This window comes from Gavia stellata, chromosome 13, assembly GCF_030936135.1.
Source record: "Gavia stellata isolate bGavSte3 chromosome 13, bGavSte3.hap2, whole genome shotgun sequence".
Taxonomy (NCBI): domain Eukaryota; kingdom Metazoa; phylum Chordata; class Aves; order Gaviiformes; family Gaviidae; genus Gavia; species Gavia stellata.
In genome coordinates this window covers 4,203,161-4,215,632 of record NC_082606.1, presented here as the reverse complement: position 1 = coordinate 4,215,632, position 12,472 = coordinate 4,203,161, and the positions used below count along the sequence as shown (strand labels likewise).

Genomic DNA, 12,472 nt, shown 5'->3' with positions numbered 1-12,472 from the left:
TGAGATTAAGACTTTTTTTTTTCTGACGAGAAAAGAACAAGAGGTATAACTTGATCTGCTACTATAACTATTAAGCAGAAACCTGCAGGTAACAGCTTCATCAACAACAAATTACTAGTGATCAGTAAGCCAAGGAGCTATTAAACCCTAAAAAGGAAGAAAGTCAGCTACTCATGCTGTTTGTACAATTGGAATGGGAGAGATACACTTCTCCTAGAAGTCTGGCAGCTGCGAAGGGCCAAAAGAAGTAATGAAAGCTTTGAGTAAAACTGAGCAATGAAGAAGTAATTCAAAGCCATTAGCCTTCTTTTTAAAAGGCATTCTGAAATTGAAGTAATTTGAGTGACAAAACTAGAAAGGATAACATAACGAATATTATCCAAACTGCGGTGGGTTTTGTTTTATGTGGATTTCTGTTTGTTTGGTTTTTTTAAACAGAAAACTCATAGAAAAAACAAAGTAATTTCAGTAAAAGTGGAAGGCTCAGATGAAGTAACATTTTAAAACAAAAAGCCATAGAAAATATAAAAGCAGATAGGAAAGAAGATGGGGGAGGAAGCAAGTCTAATGATAAACACCGCACACAATTGTTCTTTCAGAAAGTATAAGTGAACTCTTCCAATCACCATGGGCGTGGAGGGGGGGGTGAGGAAGAGATGATGGATGAGAAGCATTAGGTAGTTTATGTTCTATCTCCCCTGAGGTATATAAAGAAAGACTGAACCACAGTCTTTGTTTTTGTTTTAAAGAGCTCCTGACTCACACAATGAGCTGAAGCAAATCACAACTAACACATGACCCAAACCTTATTTTAGCTATTTATTTCAGTATACATTTTTAAATACTTGTTTAATCCTACAAACTATGACAAATTAATATCATTGCATGCTTTGGATTAATAGTATTTGAAACAAAATTCCAATGTTTAAATTTATAAAGCATCAACATTATTCCTGTACAAGCCCTTCTGAAAAGCATGCTTGTTACATGATTAGGTTACATTATACAGTTTTATGATTTCTATTGACAAGAATAAAATTTTCCGTATTATGGATTTCAACTCTCTGGAATATAAGATACTCCGAAATTACATCTGAAACCTTACTGGAATCAAGTTAATGTACCGTAAGGGCAGAGGGGCTTTTAAAGTCAGTTTTAAGTACACTATTCCTTTCATACAGATGCTTTAATCACCACCAGATGCACATGGTAAAGCTTATACTGGAGAAACTTTAAGCAGATATTCCAAAAATTACTCATTCCAGCAAGTATTAAATCTTCAGGGTAACAGTGAGATCCTAGCAGCAGGAAAAAAAACAACAAAACAAAACACCAGATGATACCCCGAGGTTCCACCAAAACATGCCAAAGTCCAAGATGGACGGGACAGTACAGCCAGCTTCCTGTCAAGCTCATATCTCCCTTAACGTCTAAACCAGGACACTTTGAATCCTCCTCTAACTCTGCTATGTTATGTTAGAGAAAACTCAGAACTGTTATTAAGGAGATGCAATGACTCTGGGGCCATTCCGACATAAGAGAATCACCAGATTGTAGGGCGCCACACATACATTCTTTCCTACTCTTTCCCAAAATTATCGAGAAGAAAAAAAAAAAAAGACAAAACCTCTCTTGCATAATCAGCATCTGGCAAAGAAAAACAAATGCAAGCACGGTACTGCAATATCAAGTACAAAGCATTCGAAAACTGAGAACTATAGTAACAAATATAGAGGAAATTTGCTAAAACACAGTACTAGCAGAAGGCAAATGGAAACTGCTGTTCTTCACATGTCATAATGACATAAATCAGGTGCAACAGAGGAAAGTGGCAGATTTAAAACTAATTAAACAAAAAGAGCAAATTACAGGCCTTGAGCCTTTAGACAAGTTCTAACCACAGAAGACCTCAGAAGGCAAAGATGTCAATGGGACAATCATCTCGCATTTGCTTACTGTGAGGGCTTCCTCAAATTTCAAAAAGATGGAGAAGCCTTAGACATGCAGTGCCTCTCCTCCCAAATCAGCATAACCAAAATTCTCCCTGTTAGTTCTCATCTTCCCCAAGTGTCTGTGAATGAGAATAAGACAGTGAAGGATCCTTCCAACTCACTCTATCTCATTGTGACTTTGGCTCAATATATAGAGGAAAGGTCCACTAAGTCCTGGGCAAGGCCATAGATCCTATCCACAATTCATTAAACTTCTAATTGAAAGTTGAATCTCTTTATGATGTCAAGCTAAAATTACTCATGCCTTGGAAGATGAAATATGGTGATCATTACATTTCTGAATATTTTACTTGGAGGAAGAAAAACGTCTGCAAGACAACTTTGAAGAAAACAAGCTGTGACAATAAAAATGTTTGAAGAACCATTAGTGAACGCTTCTTGTTGTAGGAAAAACATTAACTTCTATTTAGGTTTTATGGAATGCTTGTGGCAGTGGAACTGTAGGGAAAGAGGGAATAATAGGAGGTGAATACAAATAGAATTTGGCAAATTAAACAATAAGCAGAAAGCAGTTTTCCTGAATCAGACTTGAAAGCAAACCCTTCTCATACACCACAATGCTACTAAACATGCATTCTCTCTGCACCTCATGTTTGGCTCAAAAGAAAGAGAGAGAAGAGCTCATATGAAAACCGCTTTATGAATTTTTGATTATGGGCAAAACCATAAACCAAGTAGTTCGTAGGCAGCAGAATTAATGAAGCCTGATTTCCCAGCTTTCTGCTTCACAAATGTAATCTCTGGTGTCTACAAAAAGGTGAACTCAAATTGATGCCAGTAAGTCCAAAAGTTCCTGGAGAGTGGAAGAAATGGGGAACACAGGGACATTAATCTTGCTTCCTTTGAAAACTAAGCTAAAATATGAAAAAGGCAAATTATTAAAAGGTCTTGTTAGCAATAAAACTAAGATGAATATAATGAAACACAGCCTTGCATGTTATATTGTGCATGTATCTAAAGAATACAAAGATCTATTACAGAATTTATGATTATTCACCTGATTTCTTCTTTCAAACCATTCAGCAAGAGTATTTATTGATGTTACTTTTGAAAATACTAAGCCTGAAGAGCTAAGAAGGTACTGTTGTTATAGAGAAGCTGCAGTTTGCTGGAAAGGACAACGGTGAAGGGCAGGGAACCAACGAAATTATTGCAAAGTTACCTGGCCCTCTCCCGTGCTGCGTCTTCTCGTGCTTTTTCTTTCTCTTGCCTCTGCTGTTCAATCCGTGCTTCTTGTTCTTTCCTCTTCATCAGCAGCTCCTCAACTCGGGCTTGCCGTTCTGCTTCTAGGGCTCTTTTACGCTCCTAGACATAGACAAGTAAATTCTAACTTTTCTTTTAGGAAAAAACAAAAAGGAACTAACGGAAACTGTATTTTAACATCTGCTTATAGAATTTTATCTTACTTTCATGATGGTTTAAGAACTGTGTTTTTATTAAATAACAGAATAATATGCAAATATGAGTATATTCAGAAGCTTGAACATACATTGAAAGCACAGTTGTATGAACTAAGGTACACATTAATTGGCCATGTATTTTGCTCATCCTGAAAAAGTCTATCCGCTATAAAGGCTTATAAAACTAGTTCATTAATAAGTGTATTTGAAAACATTTTAAACATCCTACAGGATACAGGTGATGTAGAAATAACATATGCTCCCATGGAGTAGTAATATTTAAATTATGATCCTGAAACTATCTGAATGATGTTATAAAACAAAACGCATTTTGACAATTTTTGCACTATCACTGAATATATGATTTCTCTCTCACTACTCAATTTTTACTTTTTTCTGACTAATTAAGAAACGATACATGGTATTGTAAACCTTTCTGACAGAATGGCTATACTTCTATCAGCAACAAATGTAAAAATAAAGCATGTGTGAAACCTCATATTTAAATAAGACGTTTATAAGTAGGCATTAAGTTGGTGAGTTTTACTAAGAGGAAATGTGATTATTTGGTTTAGCTGAAGGTCTGGGGACAACTGGATTTTTAATGTGTTCTTCAAATCCTTATCTTACTGAAAAATTAGCCTGTTTTGTATGACAGAATAAATGAAAAATAGATATTTAAATACGTTTTTTAAACATACTCCTTGCCACAAACTCCAGCACTGTAAACTCATATTATTATACTAGCAAATAAATTATCTTCCTTCCAGGAGACAGTATGAGATTTCATTAACACAAACCAAAACTTGCTGGAATGATGAACATTTTTACACGGTTAGATGAGGGCCCTGCATTCCTAAATATTGGCTTTACAAACATTTAGACATATTCAAAGCAGAAAACATTAACCTTATACTTTATTCAAGAAATTAAGAACTACAAAAATAAGTGAACTTTTTTTGTTTCATGCACAGCATTTTATATTAAGTGAATACGATGTTAACTGCATCGTCTTCATCTCCACAGGCAATATAGCTTGGTAATGGATAATCAAAATTGTGGCTTTCACAGTAGCCGTATTCTTTCCTGCATAAAATTTCAATAGCAGCATTGCACAAATACATTAATTTCCTTCTTAATAAAATAAGTAAGACAAGATTTGACGTACTTTACTACAACTGTACCATTATATCGACAAGAATGCAAACCGTTTTACAGAATACACCCAGGACATCATAAACAGAAATACTAGTTCTGCTGGACATTCCTTACAAAGACCTCTAAGGTTGCATTTGAAAATGTACCAGTATAGCTTGCACATTTTTAATTAGGTACCATGCTACTAAATGGAAAAGCAAGTAAAAGCTAAAAAAAAATCTTTAGTAGATCCTGTAATTAAAAAGTTAAAACAAGCTTGATGGAAGGAAGGGTTTAAAGGTGAATCTGCAGAATTTGGTGTCAGGAAGAAGCAAGTAGATTTTATTGAATGGATCCAAGAAATACTTGAGGTTGACAAAGATGCTGTTCAGATAGATAAACAGAAACAGCTCAGTTTCCATAGATACTGAAATTTTATACCATTTTTAGAATCCTTGTGATTTAAAATGACGCAATTCCATGTATAGTAAAAGTCCACTGCTGTTACAGTAAATGTAAAGTAGTCATGTTTAGAAGTGTGGCATTCTTCCGGTGTTTGAGGATTTTTTGCATAAAGTTAAATTCATACTTATAGGCCAGAACTCTCATGATTCACTTCAGTTCACTGAAGAGGAATTACTTGTTTGTAGTTATACTAACTGCTAAAAAAGTTATCATACTGGGAGTGGGTCCAGCTCCACAACAGTGCAGGAAAAGCTCCCCTGTGAGGGGAATACACATTGTTTTATAGAGGACAGCAGGGGAAGCTACAGCATACCTCAAAATACAGGGCTTTGCTCAACTGTTAAGCAACTTGTGCAAGGAAAAAGCATAGCAGGAAGCATCAACTTGATCCTTGGTCTGGCAGAAAGGATATGGAGAGAACAGTGTGGTCGTAAGTGGGATTTAGTACTGAAAACCTGTCTGCAGTGTTTGTTCTAGTTCAACTACAAGCTTAAGAACGACGAAATACCTATACAACCCAGGAAAGGACTTAAAACATGGTAGAGACAAGAAAGAATTAAAAACATCCAAAATCCGAGAAAGGGACTCGAGGAAAGCTGCATTCTAGAATAAGGGAGTATGAGTAAGTACAAAAACCAGGATCACTGAGATCAGGTTTTTCATAAACAGTCTGGAAGGGTACTTTTCACTGATAACGCAATCAACCCTTGGAAATCCAGAAACTTTTAATAATACATTCTCTCAAAAAAGAGTTTTATCCAGCATTTTTGGAGTACCTTCTGTCTCAAAAATGGCTTCTGAGCCACTGAAGTCAGCAACATGCCCCATTTTTCAACAAGGAGATGGAATCAACTGCTAATGCTAAGTACTGAGCTCTGGCAGAAGCTGGATTCACAGGTGATCTACAGTTGTGGTGATCTGAGGTATGCACAGAGAGGGAGGAGGAGTTTACATAAGAAGAAAACTTATGTTTTAGATTCTAACACAGAGAACAGTGTCAAAAAAAGTGGATGCGTGAGGCTAGGAAAACTTAGTATTGGAATGCTGTATTTAAAAAGAACAACAACAAAAAAAACACCAAACAAAAAACCAACCCAAACCAGGATTCCAGGAACACAAACACATTTGCATTGTGGTTTCATTGATCCTGTAAAAAGTATTGTAATTATGACAGTTGGCATATGATAAGGAATATTTTTTTGTTTCCTCTCTCGAAGTTTCAAGTGTTACCAAAACCTAAGGATTTTCTTATAATGGAGTAACAAATATTTTTGGAAAAAAGCTTAAGACAGGTATGAATCTTCTACCCAGCATCTATAATACCTCTGCTATAGAGGCTTTAAGACTTACCTGTCTCCCTCTTACTGCTGAAACATTATAAAGCAGAAACATACTAGAGTAGACTTTTCTCAAGTTCAACAAAGGAGGTTAAGATAGAAAGCAACAAAGACTGCATAACCAAAATGAAAAACAAATATATATTTCATTGTCCCCCTGCAACTGCAGATATATTATACCTGAACTGCTTCGTCACGTGCTTGTTTTTCCTCTTGTCTTCGCTGACGCTCTTCTTGTAATTCATTTAAGCGTTGTTCATATTCTTTTAGTTTATTCAGCACATCATGACGTTTGTTCTGAGCTTCTAAGGTGTTTATAAATGCAATTTCATTTACCTGCAAATAATCAGAAAGTGTAAGAAAAGATCTGACAAGTTGAAATAAGTTTCATTGTTAAGGAATTTCGTAATTTGTTAATTATCCATTTCATAATTAAACTGGTGGGATGTTTCTCTAGAATGCATTGGAAAACTGCCAAGTTGAGAATAAGGCTTTGGTTTTTTGTTGGGGTTTTTTGTTTGTTTTAGTTTGGTTGTTTTGTTTGGGTTTTGTTGGTTCTTTTTTCAAAACAGGATAGCCCATGGAATATAAAAAAGATAAATTGAGTTGTATCAGAAAACCAAGAAACTTTGAGAAATACCAGGAAAATCTTCCCAGTCTTCTCAGCACGAGACTTCATTAATCTCTTCTCTCATTCACAAAATGTGGAATGCTAAGACCCAGCTGGATAAATCAGTACAATACATAAGTGCTAGTAGAATCCAACAAGTCTTTTGATATAACTTTAATATATGGGTACTTACTGAATAAAAAAGTGAAACTATACATACTATGAATACGAAAAAACAAACAAGCTCATTGCCTTAATACTTCTTATCAGTATTTCACAAACATATGTATTACTTTTTTCAACCACATGACAGTGCAATACACAAGAATAAAAAAAAGAAAATAATATGAAAAGGCTAACTTAAAAGTACTTTAATGTGTATACTAAAAATATCAAAGAATATGCTTTCTACTACTTAGGTTCTTGAAAGTAATCAACATTTTGCCCTCGCTACAAGGTTGCTGAGCAAAATTCTTGTCAACTTTAGGCTTTTAAATGCAAATGCTTTAGAAACTTACATGGATGGGAAAAATCAGACTCTTACTTAACTTACCTTTGATTTAATGAAATCAAAATTTTAGAACCAAAGTTATTGAGGAAAATGATAAATTATCAGCTATAAACCATACTCAACCCTATGACTGAAACAGAAATTCTTTTGCTGTACTCAAAGCTCATGCTCTGTCCGAATCCACAGAAGAAATGAGTAAAGAGAAGATATATGGACAGACCACAATAGATCACATAAAGGGTGGTAGGACAATATTTGTCACTTTGTTTACTGACTAGAATCCATTTACAGAATGGATTTCACAGTTCAGCAAACAAGCAAGCACTGGGAATTTAGACAACCAATTGGGCAGCAACAGTTACCATGGTCTTCAGCTATACTACTCATCAGCTATTTCTCTAAAGCCTTCTGGCCCAATTAACCTTTATTTCCAGAACATGAGAACCTCAAGAGGCAGCAGATCTTACACATTTAAACACACACAATACTTGAAACATCTGCTTAGCTGCGGAATTATGGCAAGTGTGATTTAGTTAATATGATCATAGAAGTCACGCCGGTGCAATGAAATAATAATGAAGGTATGTTAGACTGAATTAGGTAATCTAGAAATCATTTTAATCCAAGAGACAGAAACAGTGACTAAGTAAAAAAGCTACATGAGTTTTGTTGTGCTTCTCTTAAATAATATGGATGAACAGCTGAATCAATCACAGCTGGGATACATGCTCATTATATAATGTAACATTTCAGTTTTAAGGAGATGCTTGTATCTTTACTTGGGAAAAACCATCTTCAAAATAAAATATATCATTTATGTTTGCTGATTTTGGCTGGGGTAGAGTTAATTTTCTTCATAGTATCTAGCATGGGGCTGTGTTTGGGATTTGTGCTGGAAACAGCGCTGGTAACGCCGGGATGTTTTTGTGACTGCTGAGCGGTGCTTACACAGAGTTGAGGCCTTTTCTGCTCCTCACAGCGAGTAGGCTGGGGGTGCGCAACAAGTTGGGAGGGGACGCAGCCGGGACAGCTGACCCCAGCTGACCAAAAGGATATTCCAGGCCATATGACATCATGCTCAGCAATAAAACTAGGGAGGAGGTTGGCAGGGGGGCCGCTACTCAGGAACTGGCTGGGCATCGGTCGGTTGGTGGTGAGCAATTGTTTTTGCTTGCATCACTTGTCTTTCTTGGGTTTTATTTCTCTCCCTTTGTTATTTTCCTTTTCCTTACTATTATTATCTTTTTCAATTATTAAACTGTTTTCAACTCAACCCACGAGTTTTCTCACTTTTACACTTCTGATTCTCTCCCCCATCCCACCAGGGCCCAGAGGGGAGTGTGTGAGCGGCTGTGTGGTGCTTAGTTGCTGGCTGGGGTTAAACCACAACAATGTTTACCAAAGTAATATGAATAAGGTAAACCAAAAAGCATTCATCTAGTGCTTGTCTTATGAAATTACGTATTAAAGTCAGAAGAGCACTAAACAAAACACTTATTTTAGAATAATTGCCATGTGCTAACTGTAGGTTTCTATTTATTTCCAAGTGTTTAACAGTATTAGTGATACAAAACACAGCAACAGAACTATTGTTTAAGAGACACAGAATGCTGGATCTAGAATGGATGTTTAACGAAGGAGAAGAGCAATGAGCTCTCACCACTCCTCATTCTACATGCTGGAAAGCAGAGAATTGATAATCAGATGTTCTACTCCTTCCAGGAGCCCTAGTTATCACCAAAAATGCTGCCATACTCTCTGCGAGGAACAAAAGCAGCAAAATGACTATCAGCTCTTTATTTCAACCCATCATTTCTTCCAGTCCAACCCACCATGATGTCTAATAACAGCTAATTTTAAATTCATATTAGAGAAAATTTGTCCATTTTAGAGATCAGTATTTATCCGCTTCATGGTTCACACGTGTTCATATCTAACTTGCACCATCCTTCACAACCTACTCATAAGCACTCTGAGATATGAAACATATACAAGCATAACTATTAAATAGTTCCCCTTTAAAACAAAATAACTTACCTTAGCCTCTTCCTCTTGTGCTTTTTTCACAATTGCTTGTAGCTGCACTTCACGTTTAAATTCTGCATGGAGTAATTTTTCCTCCATCATCCTGCGTCTTTGATCTAATAATTCTTCTTTCCATTTCCGTACATCTTTCTCCTATATGTAATGAGTAAATTCATTACTAATACAGTAACTGAAAATAGGGCCTGAATTTTCCTCAGAATTTTCTAATATTTAAAGCTTTATTTACAGTAATAAAACATTTTGATGTCCTACACAAAGCCTGCATTAAGTTTAACCCAAAGCGCACCGACTTGCTAACTTTGTTAAGTTTTAGCATTTATGTTGGATACATGCAACACATCTCTACTTCTATCATGCCTTCCCTGAATCTGAGTCAGTATAGTATGTCAGCAATACTCTCACAAAAGTTCATGATTTGAAATAACGCTTTCTTTAACATCTGTGATGTACGAGTCATCTGTGAAAACTATGTGAACTCAGACTCAGAGGAAAACTTCATTTCACCACTAGTTTTAACTTCTAACATTTCTAGACTATGTGGACAAAAAAAAAAAAGCCCTTCTGAAAGGCAGCAGACCAGTTCCTTTCTATTACAGAAACCTTACCCTCTCCATTAATTTTTGAAGCTTCAGTGTCTTTTCTTCACGTAACTTTTCTCTCAGCTGTTGAGCTTTCATTTGTTTCTCTTCATGTTTCTTTTTGGATTCTGCTATTGTTCTTTTAACAAAAAACAAAGCAGAGCAGAAGCAAGTGAGACAACATTAACTGACGGTCTTGCAAACATTTCTATGTCATATTCAGTAAGAGACAACAAACAGGCCACTGGAGGGCAATTCCTTCCCCTTAATGTAAATACCGTTCTTCTAGTCTTCAAATCTTTATTTACTGGACAATGCAGTGCAAGCCTAATTCATCATGAAAATAATATACTAATTTCTATAACACTTTCCACCCATAGACTTAAAGAAAGTGGATTTATGAACAGTTTCATGCAGCCATGAGTTTGCTTGCTTGTTTTCACTGGCTAATCAAGACAGGTAACAACTCTCAAACCTTTTGCGTGATGGTGACGACAGTTTCTCATGCATGTGTATTCCATGGCCAGGTGGACGTGCAGGCTCTTCTTCCACTCTGTCTCCCCAGGAATTACTCTGGCGCCATGATTCACGAGCTGTACATGAAGAAAATGAAGACTTAGATAATTTAAACACACTTTTCTGGAAGAAGTGCAATTAATGAGGCTTAGTTCCTCTTGGAGTTCTCTCTCAAATGGGTTCTCTTGAGCCTAAGTAAGGTGAAAACACAGACTGAAGCATCTCTAATCCCTGTGCACTTTCAATGCTTAATGATTTTATTATGGTTTTATCCAAATGTTAAGATAAAACTGGATAACAAATTTTAAAATTCTGATAGAGAGAAGGAGGAAGAGAGCTGAAGAACAAAGACACACTGGTAGTTTGAACACACAACTCCATCTTTCCTAAGGAAGTAACATAAAAAATAACATAACTTGGAATATTATTTAGATGTTAGGGGGATCTTCTGAAACCTTAACTAGCCATGAGTAAAATGGGCATTTTTCTAAATTTTGCTGTTATTTCAATGTAAGCACAATAATATATGAAAATTTACCTTCATAATCTGCCAGAACATCATTCCAGTCCATAGACATACCGCAGAAAGATATGCTTCCGTTGCCCATACTAGCCTGAAATTTAATATGATCCAGACAGTAAAAACATAAACCTTAATGCGCAGGTGTACACATATATTAAACAGTGCCAACTTGGCGATATTCAGCAATGTTTCCAAACTGAATTAGCCACAAACACAGATGCTGTTCCTGCTGTTTCTGACAGTAGAAATGGAGACTACTGCTTCACCTAGAGTAGCTCCTGTGTGGTAGCAATGAAAATAACAAGTCCCAGCTCTCCCAGATTCGCACACAGAAACAGGCAGCAGGACTACGACTGCCACGTCAGAGAACTTTGTACCACTCAGCAGCACTGTGCTGCTGAGTTTAGTAAGACTAAGTATACCTCAGACAGTATGGTATAATTATTACATGACACTATTTACTTTATTTGCATGTAAAACAGGTTACTAAACACTAACAAGTTCTATATTCATACTCTGCTGACATCAAAGACAGCTTGAAGTTGGGTACTTTAAAATAAGTTGAACACTCACAGAGAAATCGCTATCATTGTCAGTCTCAATATTAATGTCATTGTTTTCCTCTGCTTCAATCTCTCTAGTTAATTGCTCTTCTTCTGCAATAGCACTAGCAATGGCTTCTTCATTTGCCCTTTCCAGGCGATCTGCTAACTCTTCTTTCTTAGCAAGGACTTCAGCCATAGACTGCAGGAAACATGAAACCAGAAAAAACCCCAAAATCAGTAGCAGGCATAAAAAAGTGGTTTACATATAGTTAATATGAATTACATGATATTTTGTTCAACTTCCAATGATTTCCAATGACATGTTCCTTTACTGCTATATTTTGTGAAGATAACTGAAATTAAACCCCACTAAAACTGTTAGCAACTGTTAACTCATTTAATAGCTACATGAAGCACTTATGAAATTAATTATCATTCACATAATTCCAACATGTATTACACGACCATTGTCATTAAAAGCAACAAAGACAGTTCTTCTCTAACTATTCTTATAAATACCTGGCCTTCGGGACTAAGGAACGCATACTCTGAAACATTAATGGCATGCCCTGCTGTTATCTCCAGAAAAGCTATCATGCTCCAAAGTATTCTTTGAGGATGAAAATGGATCTGCAGATGAACTGTATCTGGAAACTTTACTGTAGTTAATACAAGGGAATCTCAGGCTATACTTGTTTTTCAACTTGAATGACAAGATAGTTAGGCAAGAATGTAAGCCTGAACATGCTGTCTTCTCCTTCTCTAATGTCCAGTATTACCTGCGTCATTCCC

General features: G+C 36.1%; 1 protein-coding gene across 1 annotated transcript in view; it reads right to left on the bottom strand.

Annotated features, from left to right (window-relative positions):
• SCAPER (S-phase cyclin A associated protein in the ER) overlaps positions 1–12,472 on the bottom strand; it is a 143,077-nt gene that overhangs the window by 105,983 nt on the left and 24,622 nt on the right. The window contains exons 7-13 of the mRNA XM_059823614.1: positions 11,709–11,879; positions 11,151–11,226; positions 10,572–10,689; positions 10,124–10,235; positions 9,510–9,650; positions 6,532–6,687; positions 3,175–3,317 (exon numbers count right to left, since the gene is read on the bottom strand). Of these exons, the coding sequence (XP_059679597.1) occupies positions 3,175–3,317; positions 6,532–6,687; positions 9,510–9,650; positions 10,124–10,235; positions 10,572–10,689; positions 11,151–11,226; positions 11,709–11,879 (917 nt within the window). The remainder of the gene's footprint in view (positions 1–3,174; positions 3,318–6,531; positions 6,688–9,509; positions 9,651–10,123; positions 10,236–10,571; positions 10,690–11,150; positions 11,227–11,708; positions 11,880–12,472) is intronic.